Raw genomic sequence first — 19,443 nt, forward strand, 5'->3', positions numbered from 1 at the left:
TTTGTACCTCATGAAATAAAGAAAAAAACAGTTAATGTACTGCATTAGCATTGATTGTTAGCTCATTAAAGATCCATAATGGGCAAAATGCTATTAAAAGCTGCAGTTTGCACAGCAGCAGATGTGATACTGATGCATTGTTGAATTTCTAAATACAAACGAGCTAAAAGACCAGTTCTATGTAAACAAGGCAAAGAAAAACAATCGCAGCTTCAAGATTAATTGGTTTCATATCAAATTGTATAAGCGTGGAAACAACGATGATCAAATACTACAGTCAGCTCATTAGTTAGCGTACAGGGAGGAATCGATGGATGATGTGGATGAGAATGATGACGGCTGAGTACAAACAGGCGAGAGAGTGAATCTGTCCCATCGGAGAGGTTAGCTTTCTGTCATTATTCAACCTCTTCAGCAGTGACTGGCACATTTGTGTTTCTGCACATTAACTCAAAAAGGCACACTCAGACATATGTACACACAGCTGCCAAAGCTTTTGATATTTATACACCTTTACACTCGTGACAAATTACAACCCCCCTTCAAATATTCACCATTTTTCCCCAGCACGTCATGTATTTAAGATCTTTCACCAAGGCACTGTTTGTCGTTTACAGGGTGATCAATCCTCCCATTTCAGATGGTGTTTGTCCTGAATATATATTTTACATGGAGGAGAAAGTTTGCTGATTTGAAATTCACTTCTATCAATCTTGTAAAACTGCACTGAAAATGTTTGGTGCAGCATATTTCTTGTGTTGGGGGGGATATTAACCAAAAACAATAGGCAAATAGTATGGAATGAAAATATGAAATATGACCTTCTCAGTCTGCCTCTTCAAGAGAAACGGTGATGAGAAGTGTTCAAATTGCAAATGTTCAAACTCTACCTATACTTTTAATGTTGACTGATGTCTAGATACAATTAAAACGAAAACTACGGTCAATTACGACTTAGGTTTTATTGTCATAGCTCTGGCCATCTGTTCTGTCGGTTATGATAACATTGTCCTCACCAAAGTAATCGCTGAGCTCTGGAAATACGGTCACATCTCTAAAAATAGGTCCAGCGAGGCAAAAATAACATTCAGATGATCACACACATTGTAAACAAATATCCACTTTAGCTGAACTTGTTTGGAAGAGAAAGCGAAGGCAAACTTGTTCTTGTTCAAACTGTTCTTTGTAAACATCCATCATAGTTAAAAAACCCACTTTCTGGTTCAACTTTGACCTGCCGTAGCTGTGTACACTCACGGTTTTCCTGTGAAATAATTAATTATCAGTGCTATTATGGTGGCGCTCACTTTTGGTTTTACCTCCAAATAAAGTGGTTTGATAATCTGGCTAAACTGTCGGCTCATTTACACAAGCCCGATCATCTGACCACTTGTATTTTATGCCCAGTTGGACCTATTTTTAGCAATGTGTCTGTGTTTCCAAATCTCAGTATCAAATATATACCAATATACGTACTTCTGAGAGAAGAGGTCTCTGTAAGGACTGCCGTGCTGCAGGGCCATACCGTAGCCTCTGGTGCTCATGCTGCTTCCTGCTACAGTCAGTGTGCAGTCATCGTCTGTCAGAGCAGCGTACTCTACCACCGCCATGTCCCACAGAAAGGCATATGACTCTCGCTTTGCCTGGATAGTTCAACAAAAGTTCCCACAACACACACACAAAGGATATATACATGAATGACGGGTTCAAAGCAAAGTGACACTAACTTAGCTGAGGAACTGAGTTAACTGAGTTTTTCAGTTCTATTTCCCTTATCAGAGACAAAGATTGTACTATAAAGACAAGCAAAAACTCTTCACTATTCAACTATCTACGGTGCACAAACACAAACAAAACTATCCTCTGAAAGACACACCCCATGATCCTGAAGAAATCTACCTTAAAATCAGGTGAAAGACGTTATTTCTCTGTTTTATTATATCAAAGTCCCATTATTTCTTACTTTGATTTTCAGGGTTAAATCTGCCCATTTGTGAACTTTTCATGTCCCACCCCAGCATCCTCTTTTAAGCACCTATATGTTGAATTACAGAGTGAAGACTTTATCACAACATGCCATTTCCCCATGATTTTACTTGACAAGTTAGGGCAGAATTACAACAGTGTGGCTAAAAGATTATTTTCCCCTTCAATTTTCACTTCTTGAACCCACTTGAAGCCTGTGTTGGTGGGAGAGTGGTGCACAAGAAGACTTTTCACTGGGAAAAAGCAATGAGCAGAACAAACAGTCGAGCTAAATATTTGCACAGAAATTAGCCTCAACTTTTTGGCCACTCATTAGAGTAAACATTGAATAGCATGCACTAACATTAGATTTCTTTACAAAGATGATGAAAATAGTTGCATCCCTATTTTCTCTGGCTTTGCATTCCTCTGCGTGTAGCATATTTTCAGAGACACGATCATGTGCTTTAGCCTCAAGCGCACACTGGAGAATATGTAGAGCAACCACAGCTGAAAATCTGTCTGAAATCCTTCTGGATTTTTTTTTTGGTACGCACTTCTCTGGCTTTCTTCCCCGTGGTGTCCTTACAACCTACATCTTCCAGATTAAGACTGTGTTCTCAACAAATACAGCTGAACAGCTATTTCACCGCACATCTCATTAGGACTACACAGGGCTCTTAAGTTCAATAACCTTGAAGAAATGAACATATACTGGAGAAATCACATTGTCATTACACTATAAAACTGAAGTCAAAATGAGGCACATGTAGCAGTTTTTGGACTATAAGAAGAACTGTAGTAATTCAGTGACTGAATAAAATGGCTGACTACACTGAATGCAATTAGCTGCTCAAATAATAAAGCAGTTTAGTGACAAGTGCATATATCTAGACTTCACTGTAATTTGTTAAATTATGGATTATTCTTCAATCTGTTGTTTACAAGTGTGTGTAGTTGTGTGTTTGGTGTTAAAGGAAGACAGGAGAGAATGCATAAAATATTAATTCAGTAGCACACTGAGTTTGAGAGAATAATTAAAACCTCTCACAATTCAATAGATAAAAAATATCACTACTCACATGCCTCAGTGAATCAAGGACAGTAATTATTTAACAGTTTGTGTTAGCTAAATGTTAGTGTTAAAGGAGCTAAAGTTTTGTTTGGTTTTGCCAAGAAAAGCATTTTGCAAAAACACCTACATAAGTCCAACAAAAGGCAACATGAGTTAAAAATGTTCTGACAACATTTTATTTATGAAAACCAAAATAAATAAATACTTACCTTCTTGATTCCTTCTGATGGGCTGGAGACAGAGTTTTCAAAGCCGTTGTTCTTGTTGACAGTCTTCCAGAGCTCAGCGAATGTGTTGTCCTGCTCCAGAGGGTTGGTGCCTTTGGCCTGGAAATACTCGTACACGGCAGAGTCCCTCACTGTCCCGTAAACCAGGTCCACCTGCTTGGACAGGTCCTGGAACGACCTACAGTCAGGGTCACATGAGCGAGTTTGTTTACTAGATTTGATAGAAGACTGTGATCGGAAAAACAGGAAATAATAAAAAATTCAAACTGAAAATGATTTTCTTTGACACAGCCTTTACAGGAGAACATTTCAGTTTGTCTTATGTAGCGAACTATAATGACTGTCAGCAGTAAATATGACTATAGTGGAAGTTAAAAGTACATGTGTCAGAAAACAGTGTGATCTAATCTACAGAGGATATTAAAGGGTTTATCAACCATTTTGTCTTTTTTCCTCACTTTGTTAATGTGAGCTAACTCAGATACATAATAGTAGAGATTTTGAATATGAATAATATATGAATAATCAACATTTTGTGTGTTTATTAACCAGTCATTATTAAAATATAGGCCCGATATACACAGCTCTTTACAAATATAGCCTATTTAAACTTGAACAGCTGTTTTTCTACTACTTATCTGTGTTGAAAGACAATTAATTTGAGAGGTTCTAATCCAGTGTTTTAATTTCTAGTACTGGGGATACCCTTTTGTTTATATTTGCGTCACAGACTGTGCTTTTAATTTAATAATATTTTTAATGATCAGTACTGTGTTACTGTCTCATACTATTATTTTTCACATGTATGGGCTCATGTACATGTTTGCTGCCAACAAAGCTGTTACTGCTTACAATATGTCACGTCTTAATGGTTCAAACACTTCTGGTTAAGTCAGAAAATACGCATGTACAAATGCTCGACAATTAAACTTCTGCTGCTATGAATTACATTTGTGTGCATTTCACAACAAATTTAGGATTCATTCTTTTCATACTTACTAACAGAGGACAACTTGAATAAAATTGCCCATTACTGCATACATAACTTTATATTGTAAAAGCGATACATAGAGTGACAGTCAGTCTTCTGCAAATACAGTTGAGTTTATAGGTAAAACATCCAGATTGGAATGTCTGTTTGTCACTAATCTATTGAATGATACTGTACATATAGGATTTGAAAATTTCTGACTTTGGCAGTATCAGAAAAGACACTGTAGTAGACAGCGATTCATGCTGCTACCAACACTCCTCCTTCATTCATGACTCCACCTACGCCTCTTGGCTTGTATCCTTCCATATACAGATTTTTCCCCCTCTTTTTAAAAATCTAGTTTTATCTCCCTCCTGGTGCACTCTATCCAATCCGTAAGAGTAAAACTACCACCTCCCTCTCTTAACGAAATTAACTGTACCTGATGCCTGCTGCTTCTGATGTCGATGCCAACACTTTCCCCCGACTGCCACTTTCCCCGGCACTACCAGCACCATAACTCCAACCAGATTCAGAGAAATGATGACCAGGTCGGGAGGTTAAGTAGCTGACCGATTATGGGGTTCATCCCCATGACTGGGCATTAGCCCCTAATAGAGTCTGCACCAAACTCTAATCTACTTTTTATGAACATACTTTATATTTGGAAAACTAGTCTTTCCTGATTGAAATGCTTATTATGCAGATGCTATGTGGCCAATAAGAAATGAGGCTCCTTGCAGCAGCTGTATTTTATATATAGATATTATTGCCAGTTTTATACAGCATCATATTTGCTGAATGCCAATGTCCTCGTAATTAGAGTTTGCTTCCAATGTAATTTGAATGGCAATCTACCCAGAAGATTACCTACTTCCCTGACTGGTATTGGGTTGATATGTTTGACATGCTCTGTGTATTTGCTGCATTTATTTAGAAAATCAACATATTAAAGTAGCACCAGAATGTTTATATAACTAAGATTGTCTTCTCACCAATTCCCTAAAAAGTGAGAGAATCGAATAGCTTATCTCAAGATGATGATGTTGGACTAATTCAACCATTTAATTAGAAGCCTATATGGTGTAGCAGTGGTTGTTGGGGGGAAAAAAGCAAGCGAGAGAAAGACACAACTGATTAGATATTGCATGGTCTCCAGCGTATTCTGTCAGATTAAACGGCAAGCTTTACAGCAGCGAGTAAAATATTCTGCTTTAATTTTGCAGCTTACTTTTATGTAACTACACAAACACCTACACATGTGGAACTATAGATTTGAGATAAATCAACACTATATTTAGTTCTACCAGCTGGAGTAAATAGAATGAATAAAAGAGTTGAAAGCCCCCTGTATTGTAAGAGAAAATGTGAAAATAATAGACAGATGGTGGCGCATTGTAAAAATCAAAGATCCAGTAAAATTAAACTACTAACAAGTGATAATATCAGGCAACGACTATTTGAAGTAGATAGTGTATATGTACTGAGGACATTTATCACCCATTTCTCAAAGCAGTGCACCATACACTTTGATTCGCAATCAATATTGAGGTCCAACCCCGCCCTCTATTCATTAGCTATTAGCTATAGCTAATGGCTGAACCAAGATTGAAACAAACAACACCAACCAAACACACACAAACCACATTTTTTCCTCCTCTGCCATGCACTGCTACAGAGACACATGTTTGCAAAGGATATTTTTCTCTTGTTATGTGTGCATGTCACTAATTTCCTGTAGTTAAATGGCTGGCTGCACAGTTGGTCATGGTTATATTTAACTTTAATAAATGTAAAATTGGCCATAGCAGTAACAATTAAAAACATTAAAAACAAAAAAGTTCAGCCAAAGAGTTCACTTGATTAGTATTAATCCATGTGATATCCTGGAGGACAAAAAAAACCTAATCTGACTTTCTCTCTCTTTTTCTCCCGTTCACACTCATTAACATAAAATAGTTTTACATTGTAGTATGGAAGGAAAAAAAAGAACACAGTTTCACCTCTGTGTCCCACAGCGTAGGTGTTTTGTAAAGTCTTATTTACATAGAGAGCAAACAAAAGGGGAAAAAGTGATGTGTTTAAATAGATATAGAATAGATCTAATATGCAACTGTTGGCTTAAGCAACCACACTATTTTCAGACAATGTTTTTAATTGTTCCCATTACACCAAATGAATGTATCATGCGCACACACATTTAGAAACATGCAGAGGAACACTTGGGTAATCATCACACATAAGCACACACACAGTGGGAAGCATGCTCACATACATACTATAAAAGGAGGGTATATAGTCTCCTTTGGCACTGGTAAAAAAAGAAAAAAACAAAGCTGCTGCTTTTTGGCAGTATACCAGTCTCTGTAACTGACTTGTGGAAGAAAGAAAGTTGATTTCTCCAATAATAAAAAAACAACTTGACTTTTGATGTTGTTAAAATGAAGGGAGCTGCACCTCACTCTGTCTGTTTTTTGAAATTCAAGTCATATCTGTCAAAATCTTTCCAAGGTTTGTACATTGGATTTATGTTGGAGGACAAACTGCCAGTACTTTTATGACAAACATTTCCAAAGCAGCGAAGGAATTTCACATTTGACAATTTGGAGAAATCCAGCCCTTTCTGTGAGGCACTTGATATTATTAGTAGATCTTTGGTCACCGGGTCTAATTAAAACCTAGGTTACCATCTGCGTAAAAAGAGACATGACATTTATAGATGATCTTGCTAAGTTAGAGTATAGAGGGATAAAATGTTGGAGCCTAGAACTGAGCAGTGACGGAACTCTCACGATACAGTGCATCTGGAGAGGGAGATTAGACTATTGTAATACAGCAGTCCAAATTTATAGTTATTTTGCTCCTATACTTTAACTTGGGTTCAGATGGCACAGCTTTTCCACCTCGACCACAATGACTCCAAGGCAGCAAGGACCTGGTTTTGGGGCATTGTACTGGATTGTAAGAATTTCAGCAAAGGAGTACCTTTTCTTTTCCAAGTCAAGCTACAGTCTGTGCATTTACATGCAGTTAAGTAACCGGCTTACAGGCAGCTTTCTCCAGTAAGTCATGTAAATGAGAAACCTGGTTTCTGTAATCGGGGAAGGGGATTAAGGAACCTGATTTCCCAAGGTAGATTTCTCATGGAGCTGATTTCTCTGCCATGAATACCAGAAACCAGTTTTCTAATCTGCTTTTTGCAAGTACGCATGTGCATGACAAAACACTGCAGACAACAGCTGAGCAGCTGGATGAAGGGAGGTGATTTAAAGAACGATGTGTCCTCATAGTTAAAATTATTCCATCCAAAGCCAGACTGAAACTGAAACTAACAAAAAGTAGCCAGCAGAAGTCTAAATACATCTGTTTCCACCGCTAAAATGTTGACTATTTGTAATGATAAGGATTAAGCTCAGCTCTGTCTGAGTCTGCTCACACACACCAAAAAAAAAACTAGAAAAAAGAAGTAAAGTCAGGAAGCAGCATCTTCTATCACTACTACAATTAAAATGAGAAAGCCATGTTTTAAAAAAAGGCCTGGGGTAAGGGAGCAATCTGATTAGTGGCGTGCTGCATATATACACAAATTTACAGTAACCAGGTTACTACAGTGCATGTAGATGTGTTTACATTCTCATAACCTGGTTTCTATGAGTAACCTTGTTACTGTACTGAGTATGTTCACCCGGAACAATGAGAAAGGTAGTAATGGCCCCTCACCAACGACCAGATTCCTGTGTAAATATCCCTTTCTGTCCTCCAGTGGTTCTACAAGTTCTGACAGAAAAAGAGGCAAAATGTATTGTTTGCCTGAACTTAAGGTGTGTCTGTGAAAATTATGCAAGTGCAGCGAGTTTTCCCTCTCTCACAGAAAGCCTGCACGCAAACACAAATCAGGTCTTAAGAGTGCTTAATTTGTGTTCATAGAATACAGTGTCTAACCACTGATTCCCTTTAAAAAGGTTAAAATTTAGGCCACCTATGGGCTAATCCAGAGTTGCCCACTCCTGTGCTTTATGTGGTACATTACAATTGTGCTTTGTTTTTTGATAAACATTGATTTCATAATAGAAAATCAATCATTGGTGTGCCAGACAGATGCCCACTTTGACTGTGGGTAATGGTAGGACCCACAATGTCTTTAAAGATCTTGTAACATCATAGGGGCAGGTAGAGGACCAGAAGAGTGGCCAAATTTTTATTAAGTCAAATAACTCCCATTCTCCAGGTTAGATGTGAGGTGTTATTTCTTCTGTCTCTATAATAAATTTTCTCCACACTTTGCAGGTCAGATATGATCCATACAAGTTTTTTTTTTTTAAATAAATAATCTGATCCTTCCAGAATGTTAATCAACCTGTCCTCAATATGTACATGTCTTAATTTAGATGTTAGGGGGCAGATATACTAAGCCTACTAGCAATTTACAGCCAGGGTCACAAAATATTGTGCGCAAATGTGTTCACAGCAAGTTTTACATTTAGCAGAGTATTTACTCACACAGATTATGTAATTGGGAAGTGGAGCAGTAGAGTTAATTTGATCGCACTGCTGCTAAGTAAGACCTGATGCTGGGCAATTTAAGAAGCATCTTATGCATGTCAGGAAAGTAATGGAGTTCAAAAGAAAGGCAAAGATCTCTCCTACCTTAACTTGAAATACTAGTTGAAGAAACCAATGAACAGACAGTATTTTGGAATTGTAATTATTTGCTCTTCTTCTCGCAATAAGGATAGCTATCCATAGGCTATTAAATTAAATAAATTTTGTATTGCAGGGTGCTGTAGTCCTGTACTGTTCTCACATTCTCCTCTAACAAACAAAAGCCGTGTTTTTAGTGTATGTGAATTATTTTGGTAGCTTGAAAGTGTACTTTCCCCTACCCTCTACATCCTAAATGCAATCATTTGCAGTTAGGTTGATTCTGTTCCCTAAACTGTACCAAATGTACTACGAGAAAGATTAATGTCCCTGTAATTGCCAATCCAAACATAAACACACGCACACACCTGTGAAGGTCTCTTCACAGGTGAGCTGTGTGCTGCTTAGCATTCGCTCCCTCTCCTCACATGTCCACATGTGGCTATTTGTTCAATAGAAGACGGACCCAATGCAATCACATGCCTCTCTGCCCATTCTTTGGGGAGAGGCAGCACACCAAATTGGATTCACTGACAAATAGCATTTGGACTGAAGAGAGCGGGTCAAAAATTACAGAAAAGCAGACAGATCAAACACACTGTACCAATTGCAGCTGATGAGAGATGTTCACAGATAAACCTTCAGCCTAAACTACAGCACTTGTCCCTGTAGTTAAAATGTATGCTACCTCAAGAAAACACCACACACTGTGTACAGCATAAAAAAAACAAAAAACATACTATAGTAGACATCCCTCAAGAGATATATACACACATTCATTCAAGGCTGATGCACAAAATGCACTACACTAGTATTTTTAAAGAGTGTCCCTCTACCATAAAGTATATTTAAGTGGGTAAGTTACTACAGTGATTGAGAACATATATATACACATATATTCACACTGACACAATAATATTGAATAGAATCTGGAGCCGATCGTAAGTATTGGTATTGGGGCCGATACAGGCATATTTTAATGGATCAGTATCGGATGTTTTTGTGATTACTGAACTCTACGGTGTGTTGTCCACCACAGCTTGTTAGAGTTGCAACGCTGCTCTCCTTACAGCCGTGAGTTAAAATGAAAGTGTGTGAACATGAAAAATTATTTGGTCGTTGGTATTTCTCCCCTCTCTTTCTCAAAGCTCAGTGTACAAAACATTCAGGAAGCAGCTTCTCATTTTTAGCCAGCGCTGACCGTTGCTTTCACCAGTTAAAATGACAAACGTTGCCGGCGGCAGGTCACATCAGCTGTCACTAATTAATGCTAATTCCGTGAATCACTTTACGGCAGGCCAAAATAAAACTTGGCTTTTGTCGAGTTTGTGTGCTCTCTCCCTCATAAAAGATTGTTTATGGAGGTAAAAGAACCATCACTCTGTAACACTGTACAACCCCCCAACAGACGCTTCACAATAATTACAGGAGTTGCATTCTTCCAGTTAAACTTTCCTTAATATCATATCAATAATTGTCAACTTAATAGTTATGAACCAGGACTTTCAGTATTTAGAAGCTCATGAAAATAAGGTTTATCAAATTTAGAAGGCTACATTTGTTATTTCAAATTGTCAGATACATATTTAATCAACATTTAGGTAAATATAAGAATCGGATTGGACTCTGTATTGGAGATATTAAAGTATGTGGATTGGGGCCAAAGAAATTTCATTGGGACATCCCTAATATTTAACAGTGTATTTTGTTTACAGAATGTACTATTAACACAGTAAGAATCATAACAAAGAAAGAAATCACACCCTGCAAGTGTAATTTCTGTGTTTTTGACATTTAAGGTAAAATACCACAGAATAATAAGAATAATAGAATCCCCTGTTGTGTTGATGTTCCACAAGAAGAGAATCAAGTGCATTTGACTGACTGATGGAAAATGTTCAATGAAAGTATTGTGCCTTACCGGACAGCATTGTCCATGCGTGACACGGTAAGGTAGGCAGCCAGGTTTGCTGTGTAGGACGAACACACAATGAGAGTGAAGAGCCACCAACTGCCCATGACGATACGCAGAGCCACAGATCCCAGGATGGAGTCGCTGCCTGTGGAGGTGCAGGTATAAACACATAGGTATAAAAACTGCACACATCATCATCTTTACTATGTACTGTACAGCATCACATTGCTTAGATAATATGCACTGCAATCCCATTTCCTGATGTAGAAGTGAGCTGTGAGTTGTAATGTTGCCAAAATGTGTAGACATGCTTTATTATTATTATTATTATTATTATTATCATCATCATCATCATCATCATCAGGGTCTTGTGGCCCAATTTTATTGTTTAAATCAATTATGAGAGAGCCAAGAAAATAAAGGCTTTTTATCTTAATACCTTATGTTTTCAGTGACTTTGATTATTTCCTGCATTTCAAACAAGCTTTTAGGAGATTAGTTGACTCGATGAGAAAACAGACACCAACATTTTTGTGTGTCTGGTAAGTAAATTGATTGTTCTGGTACAGTATAGTCATACTTTATCATTAATAAGGGATGTCAGTGTTATTATGCATGTTTATAACATGATAAAACCTATTATGCGACAACAGGTTTGAAAATATGTCCTATGAAATCAAAATTATTGTTCTTAAAATGTTAAATGGACTGGTAAGCATATGTGTGAGGTAACTAGTGATTATTGGGCAGTCTTCTACTGAAACTTTAAGTTTACATGTCTTTAAATTACCCACCATTTTGTGGTAAAGCTGCTGTAAGTTGTCATTTTTCTCACTTTTGAGATAATACTCATATTTGCATGTAACACTGGAGCAGTCGACTATATGCATACGATGATTTTTTGTAATTACTATAAGTTTTCATCACTTATTTTGCCAAGAGCTTAGTGTATTCAGAACCATCTACCCTGAAATGTTACTTGCACATTTATTCAATTCTATTACACATCCCAATCAAATTTTTTTCAAGTAGTACTCATTAATGTTCATTCCTCTTCTTGTGTTTTTAACATTATTTGCTTCATGTCTTTAATCCTCTGCCCTTCCTTGTTTTCTTTGAGGGAAAAAGACTGGTTTGTCACATTAGCTTTTCTATCTTCACTTTTTCTCTGTCATTCTTTCCAAACATCCAACAGCTTATGAGGTGCATGAGAAAAATGCCAGCACACATTCTAATTTTGAAGAGTAAAGCCATAGAAATGTCATCTGAAAGATTCTGGAGACTGAAATGTAATGAAAACATATTTGTCTGAAAGTGTCACAATCAACACAGCTGTGCCCTTAGGACAGCTTGGGAAAAAAACTGAAGGCCTTGTCAGATGCATAGCACTCCGGCATCAGTCATTTTTATTACATATGGCTTTGACTGATTTCTTAAGGTCATTGAATGTGAAATGTGCAACTTGAAACTTTACTCGATCTTACCCTACTGCAACGTCCACTGTGGTGCAGTCTCTTTCATCTTTGAAACAAATTGATTAAACTCTCTAATCACAAGGAAAAATGTTATTTTCATCAGTTCTCCTAGACAGTTTCAGATTATTTCCTACCTCTCCCTGACCTCCTTATGGAACAAAAGAAAAGCAGTCCCTGTTTGAAAAAGGCAGTGAGGAGAGTCAGGATGTCTGTGGGTGGATAGTTTAATCTGCACTGAACATACAACAAAACCCAGCCAAGTGTTGGTATATCATTATGAAATCATTGGGGGGATACGGTTGCCAAGTTTATGCTCTCTGACAATGGCACGCTATGCATCAGCAGTCAGATTCATATCAAAGTGACTTACGTAATCCTAAGAAATAATGCAATCCACTTGACTGAAACAAAAAGTGGCAATGTTGGAACATGAGCCAGAAACGAGGAGAAAAAAAGAGGCAGAGAAAAAAGACATGGCTTCTCGAGAAATATAGTAGGTGTTGGGTTAAAAAAGGCTCATAGGCAGTGTTCCAGACTTTGATAGATGCAGTTCAGGCTTTAACATCAGTTGCTGAAGTAGTCATTTATCCAAACCGGACATACCTGGATCTCCACCAGACCTAAAGATGGGATGTTCTCCTTGACAAGGGCACTTTTAGAAAATGCTACAGTGGGCGTTACGCCTCAAACTGACTCACTGCTGAATCAGCATTTGCTTTATACGGACATCCACATATGCATTTTCATTGATTGGACTTGTTTTTATTTTATTCCTTTGTCCTTAATCCCTTTAAGTAGTTTTCAGTGTTTTTTTCCCCTTCCCTTTTGTCCTGCTTAGATTTAGGGTTTTGCATTTAAGAACAGCATAGCTGGTGCTTGGTGTCCAATTATGTACCGCTGAAGACCAAGAGCAGGCAGGTATTCATTTATTCAACAATGACACTAACTTTATCAGTTAAAACACCTTCAAACAGAGAAGTGTTAACTAGTAAGAGGCTGGTGTATGATTTGGTGGAATGGAAACCTGCCTAACCATGGCCCTCCAATATATGACAAATACATGATTTGTAACTGCTGTCCTTGCATGTTATGAAGGCCAGACACAAACTATTTTGCCCACCTTGTTGCACAAAAGCTCCATAGACAATCCAGATGGCGCTCTGAAGCGAAGAGACAGAAGGTGGTGGATGGCCTCCTGCATTGTTCTGGCAGCGCACTGCCTGGATGCGCCTGAGCAGGAAGATCATGATTCCCACCACAGGGATGGCTGCAGCAATGCACGCCCACACTGCCAGGTCAAATGGTGCCAGCAAAGAGAAAATGTTGATCTTTTCCTCTGATTTGCGCATCAGGATTCCAACTGAATAGTCCAGGTAGCGCTTGCTGAAATCCACCACACTCTCGCGCTCCGGGGTGATAGTGATGGCTGATATGGCCAAGTCAGCTCGCTGTGGATGGAGAGTCATGTATTCCCATTTTGATAACTTTATAACATTTCTTCTTTTTACAAGCAGAACATATTTAAGACTTTAATATGTTGTTAGAAATCGAAAGAGAAGCATATTTGACCTCCATGACTTTTTTCGAATGAGCTTCCATCACACTTCATTCATACTTCTAACGGGAACTATCCTTTATTGTGGAAACCCTACGGCTTTTTCTCTAGAAACAGCATTAGGCCACTGTTTCTGTGAAATATCTGCAAAGGTAATTGTCAAGTTGGAAGGAAATTTGGTGTGCACATTTTCATTCCCAATAAGAAACCTATTGGTTTGGTAACACATACTTTTCCTCAAGAACCACCATCAGTCCACATTTTCAATTTTAAAATGCATGTATCTCTCGACTCCCTACTCAGACCGATCATTTCTCTGTGCACCTTTAGCATGAGGAAAACCTGATTTTATGACCTAATGAGCTTTCATCATTACTAGACCAAACTTTGCAATGCCTTACATAACTATTCTGTCATCTAGCCACAACATTGTTTACTTTGAAGCTAATAACCAGGGAGATCAGTAGGCCTTCGTGGAGGTTTGAACTCTAGAGTGCTTTCTTGCTAATCTTGGAATTAAGTCTGTATTATTTTCAGTCTGAATTGTCTTGCTCTTTTATGTTGAAAAATATGATCATCAATCATCAATATATACATGTGACTTGTCTGATGAAACATAACTTTGGTGTTTAACACCACTATGTTCACTCTGCCATTGTTCCATCACACAGCTCCCTCTTATAAACAATAGTATAAAGATTGTAGGAGGAGAGTACATGTGCATTACAGTAATAAAACGCCTGAAATTCTCAACAGAAACAGGAAACATTATGACCCATAACAGCCTTTGCAAAGTTCTCAAACTTTATCAGTGTCCCTCCAAAAATCAGACCCAGTTCAATCAATCTGTGATGTCATCCACTGGAGAAAACTGATTTGCAGATAAAGGCTGTTGGCCTGTACAATGTTTTTCTAATCTTTTCCACTTTACTGAGCCTTATAATTGGGCTCCCATTTCAAAACGAGACAATGTGGCCTGACTCCCAGAAAAAAAGGATTTGGAGTGAAATCTGGACATTGATTGACCGAGATAAAAAGAAAGCACACCAACCTTGCCAATGAGTTCTCCAATCATGCCATTCCAGGATCCATTAGGAAGTGCTGAGCCGTACTTCCCATCTCCGACTTGGTAGATGTCATACTTGAAGCCCAGGATCTTGGCCAGGGCGTCCAGGACATCAATCGAGAAACCCTTGTATCTCTTGGGTTGGCCCAGAATATTTTCTGCCACCATCACAAAAGGCTCTTCCTGTTTGAATAAATATCGTACAAATGGTTAAAGGAGATTTTGGATAAGACATTAATGACAATGATAATGCAGAGAAATGTGAATGTGTGTGGATTTTCTCTAAGCCCACGATTTATCCTCGAGTATGTGTACATTTATCAAGATGCACCATAATGTCCTTGGGGCCAGATTGGCGACTGAGGCGAGGACACATTCAGTCATCTTAAGAACTTTGGGGTGACACCTTTATGAAGAGCTTCTAAGGTGATCTAAGTTAAACTTCATCTTAATAAAATAGTTTCCTCAGCAACTGTTGACCTGTAACACATGGCACCTGCTATGGTTCATCAATGTAGAAATTGCCATTTTAAATTTATTGTACCACACATGGTTCATCTTTATGGGTTGAAAGTGTCAGGGCAGAATTAAATGGGTGAAGGAGGAGTAATAAGAGCCGAAGAAGACAGAGGGAGAGGGACAGAGAAGAGGGGGGATGTTCAAGTGGGCAGAGGCAAATGACTTGATTAAGTGACACTGCCAGGGGAGAGCTGAGCAGAACTTATGTGAATAAATATGGTGCAGGTAAATCATGTGTGAAGAAGAGGAAAAACGAAGAGAGGTGAGGAGAAGTGACAGAGGGAGGAGGAGGGAAGAGACTTTAGCTGCTAGAATTGGGGAAGTTAGTTGAAGAACAGCTGCGGCAATGTAGGGTTGTTTTTTTAACAGTCTTCTGCTCTAGATTCACAGGACAAGATGGAGAAAAAGACCTAAAATTCCCTCTTCCAAGAGAGAAATCACCGTGTGTATGACCAAACAGTGTAAAGTAAACTAGAAGAGGTCTAGTTCTCCAAGACCCTGTGCTGTTTGTGTTGGTTCTCCATCCTCCTGTGATAACAGGTCACTGAACCCAGTAGAACCTAGGACATTATCTTGAGACTGGAGCTTTAGTATATTACGGTAAATTATCAAATAGGAAACAGAGACTTTATTAACCTCAACTGAGGTAACAAAAAGACTTTTCTTTAAGACAGGCTATTATTAGAGACAGTTAATTGTTAATTCCCATGTTTTGTAAGAGGCCTTCCTGTTGTCTGCTCTGCTTGCTTGCTGCGGTATACGTTTAATGCAAACTCATTGTTTTATTGTGAAACATCTGCAAGAAATGTTTATTGTTATTAACATCACGAAAAGCAAGGCAAAGTAGTATCAATCAAAATGAATTTATCAGTGAGTTTTTCTTTTAAAAGGAGAATTTACAGAATTATGTTTGTTTGAGTTGCTTAATCCGTGGGTGTAAAGAACAACCTCAAATGTTTTGATGTGTTTGCCTCTATACTGTGGTGTTTGTTTTCTCCCTCAGATATTTGCCTACTCAGGTCAAGCATTAATAGATTCAGTGCACTCCCACAACTTACCAGTAATGTTACAATCTTGAGCGTCACTCCCTGCATACCGCTCTCTATTCGATTCTCCTTTAGGCTACCATTCAAACCACGAGTGGAGTCCCAAGATGCCAGCTAATAGGGAGAAAGAGAAATCAGATAAATGAGGAAAAGAGATAAAAATGGGAGACTAAGAGACTAAGGTGCCAAACAGCTCGTTAATGAATATATCACCAAAGTAACTAAACAATAAATACAGGGTAGCAGAACACTGTGAGTGAGCTATAAGTAAAGTCGTCATCCTATCTGCCATTTTGTGACTCAATTTGCAGTGACACTCAACACTGAGTGGCCAATGTCTACGTTAACATCTGAGCTGGTTATCAAGACAACGAGCATCAGCCATTAGCATACTATTAGGACCCTCTAATCAAGCTCCACCACTGAATGCTGCAATGTATTGTCACACTTTGTAAGCAATCTACAGTGTACTTTACCAGTAATCATACAGATGGAGGTGATGATGATGATGATGATGATGGAGGAGGAGCAGAAGTACAACGTTAAATAATTCAGACTTTAAGTAGATGTCAAGCTCATCATGTAAAAATTGCAGTATAAAAAACCACCACACAGATAAAATTTCAGACATGTTACACATCAGTTTGAGTTTGTTTCTTGAATCTAAACTATCCCTCATCTTTAAAACTCTCATTCCACACTGTCAACGTTTTGAGCTATGTCTTAAGTTGCGAAGCTGATGTTTGTTCAATTCTTAATCAGTGCTGCTAGCTGAACAAGGATTCTCGAGGATCTGACACATCATTTGGAGTGGTCTATGAGATTTGAACTGACAGGACAAGAATCGTGGCTCAAGGCCAAACATCAGGCCTTTCTGGCCACAGCACACCTCAGTCTGAAGCACACGTGCCCCATTGGCAGGAGCCTCATCCAGATACCTTTCCCTCAGAAACACACTGTACTCCACAACGAGAGAGACATCATTAAAAAGCAGTAAGCTTTTAAAAGGTAGGCAAGTTACATTTGTTTTGTTAAATTACTCAATTCAAAATGTCCATGTAATTTTATGCATGTATTGTTTTTGTTCCAGCTTTTCATTTTGGATCATTGTGGTCTTCTGATTAACAGGATGTATCACAATTACATTTCCTTACTTGCTACCTGCAATTTCTAATAAATTCAGATCACTAAATATAACAGCATATATTTCAATACAACCATTTATTAAATATTTTTGAAAACTTTGTTAAATTATTCTGTGAAGAACTCACTCTATGTTATTGCTGCCAAACTATCACAGCTTGAGTTCAAACTAGGTCATTTCTGACTAGGAGACACTGCACTGTCTCATTTTGGCACAATTACATCCAGCTGCATTTTAAGAAGCAGCTTATATGACTCCCTTTTATCAGTGAGGGAAAGTTTATACAAAATGCTGAAAGACTGTTGGCCCTCGAGAAGATGGCTCTGTACATTTCATTCAATATTAAATTGAAAAAGGTACCAGAAATCAAAACCTTGAACAGGAGTCGAGATATTTTTAAGCATCAAGTTTTCATCACAAGTCCTGCACTTAACTTTCAACTCCAGCTTCATGAAATATTGAGGCTCTTTTGCTCTTTTACTTGATTGGACATTGGCAGTTGGGTTTGGGCCTGGAAATATCAGAGCCAAAAAAACTGAGCATATTGTCTTGATGTTTTTAAAAACATGATTTTGTATTCTTGTGATGTTCCATTTGGCTACCAGTCGAGATTGATGAGAAAAACAAAATGAACAAACATAAATCTCTGTCACTGACACCATTTGCAAAGGCAAACGATTATACAATCAGGAGAAAAACAATTACTACAGATACACAAGGCAGCAACAAAGGCTTTCAACTGTGAATGAAATACAAGTGTGTTGAAAGAGGCTTGCAAAAACTTCTGAAGAATATTTCATTATTAATTAAATCTTTTGTTCTTTACAAACCATCTGCAGAGCATGTGGCCCTCCAAATACTCAGTGTCAGTCTTAAAAGTTACACTTCATTGTTATGTATAGCTTCACTGCAAACTAGTGAATCATGTTTATATACACCCACACAAGCTGGCAGGTTGTAAACAGTTTTCTTCCCCATGCAGGATGCCACTCATGAAATGTGCCTTCTAAGTGTCTTTTTATCTAAGCATCGTGTGCATGTCAACAATATGGAGATCAGTTGTTCATGGAGCTCTTCATTGTAAATAGAAGTATGAAGTATTTACTTTATGCTTTTGCTGCACTGAAAAATGCTCAGAAAAATGTGAAATAAGATTGTTTGTTGATAATGACAGTAGATCTTACGCCATATGTGGGTAATGAGTACAGTTCTGTAGGCAAGTGCTGCATAATCTAATTGTAATGGCTAGTCTACTTGTTCATCTGCGTATGCAGATGTATGTGACTCTGTCTAGCCTGTGTGTTTGTGTGTGTCCGAGTGTGTGTGTGTAAAATGTCAGTCTGCGTTGCCTGCTTCACAGGGGACCATTTTCTCCATGAGCAGCTTCGTCCTCAGTGAAAAACACTGAGCAATCTCTGCTCTGTAAACTGAAGAATACTAAAGAGGAACACTTCTACTTCACAGAGCTTTGCACACCAACACGCCACTGGGAAGGTCACACAAAATACATACAGCAAAGCCACGCCACCTGCATATGAATGAGTAACACTTCACTGGACACACTGTGATCTTTGATTACCAGCTTTGAAAATGTCATTTGTGGATGAATAAGTGCTTCAGGTATCTTTCTCTGACAAATAAGGAAAACATGTGACTTTCACAGACATGACGTTGAAACAGGATGCATACTTCTACTGAGGAGGGATGTATTATATAAAAACGTGCTAAACGATACATGAAGGAAAACTGATTTTTGTTATATTTGTACCAAATATATATATATATATATAAAAAGACTTTTCTAGCTTTTTTCCTGCTTCTTTCTTTGAAGTGTCAGCTCAC

General features: G+C 38.1%; 1 protein-coding gene across 8 annotated transcripts in view; it reads right to left on the reverse strand.

Annotated features, from left to right (window-relative positions):
- The window catches only part of grid1a (glutamate receptor, ionotropic, delta 1a), a 226,702-nt gene that overhangs the window by 6,604 nt on the left and 200,655 nt on the right, over positions 1-19,443 (reverse strand). For all 8 annotated transcript variants that reach the window (XM_044214808.1, XM_044214807.1, XM_044214809.1 and 5 more), the window contains 6 exons: positions 16,470-16,571; positions 14,878-15,075; positions 13,392-13,719; positions 10,803-10,941; positions 3,250-3,445; positions 1,477-1,643 (listed from right to left, as the gene is read on the reverse strand). In XM_044214808.1, the coding sequence (XP_044070743.1) occupies positions 1,477-1,643; positions 3,250-3,445; positions 10,803-10,941; positions 13,392-13,719; positions 14,878-15,075; positions 16,470-16,571 (1,130 nt within the window). The remainder of the gene's footprint in view (positions 1-1,476; positions 1,644-3,249; positions 3,446-10,802; positions 10,942-13,391; positions 13,720-14,877; positions 15,076-16,469; positions 16,572-19,443) is intronic.

Source organism: Siniperca chuatsi, linkage group LG11 (assembly GCF_020085105.1).
Source record: "Siniperca chuatsi isolate FFG_IHB_CAS linkage group LG11, ASM2008510v1, whole genome shotgun sequence".
In the NCBI taxonomy this organism is placed as follows: Eukaryota; Metazoa; Chordata; class Actinopteri; order Centrarchiformes; family Sinipercidae; genus Siniperca; species Siniperca chuatsi.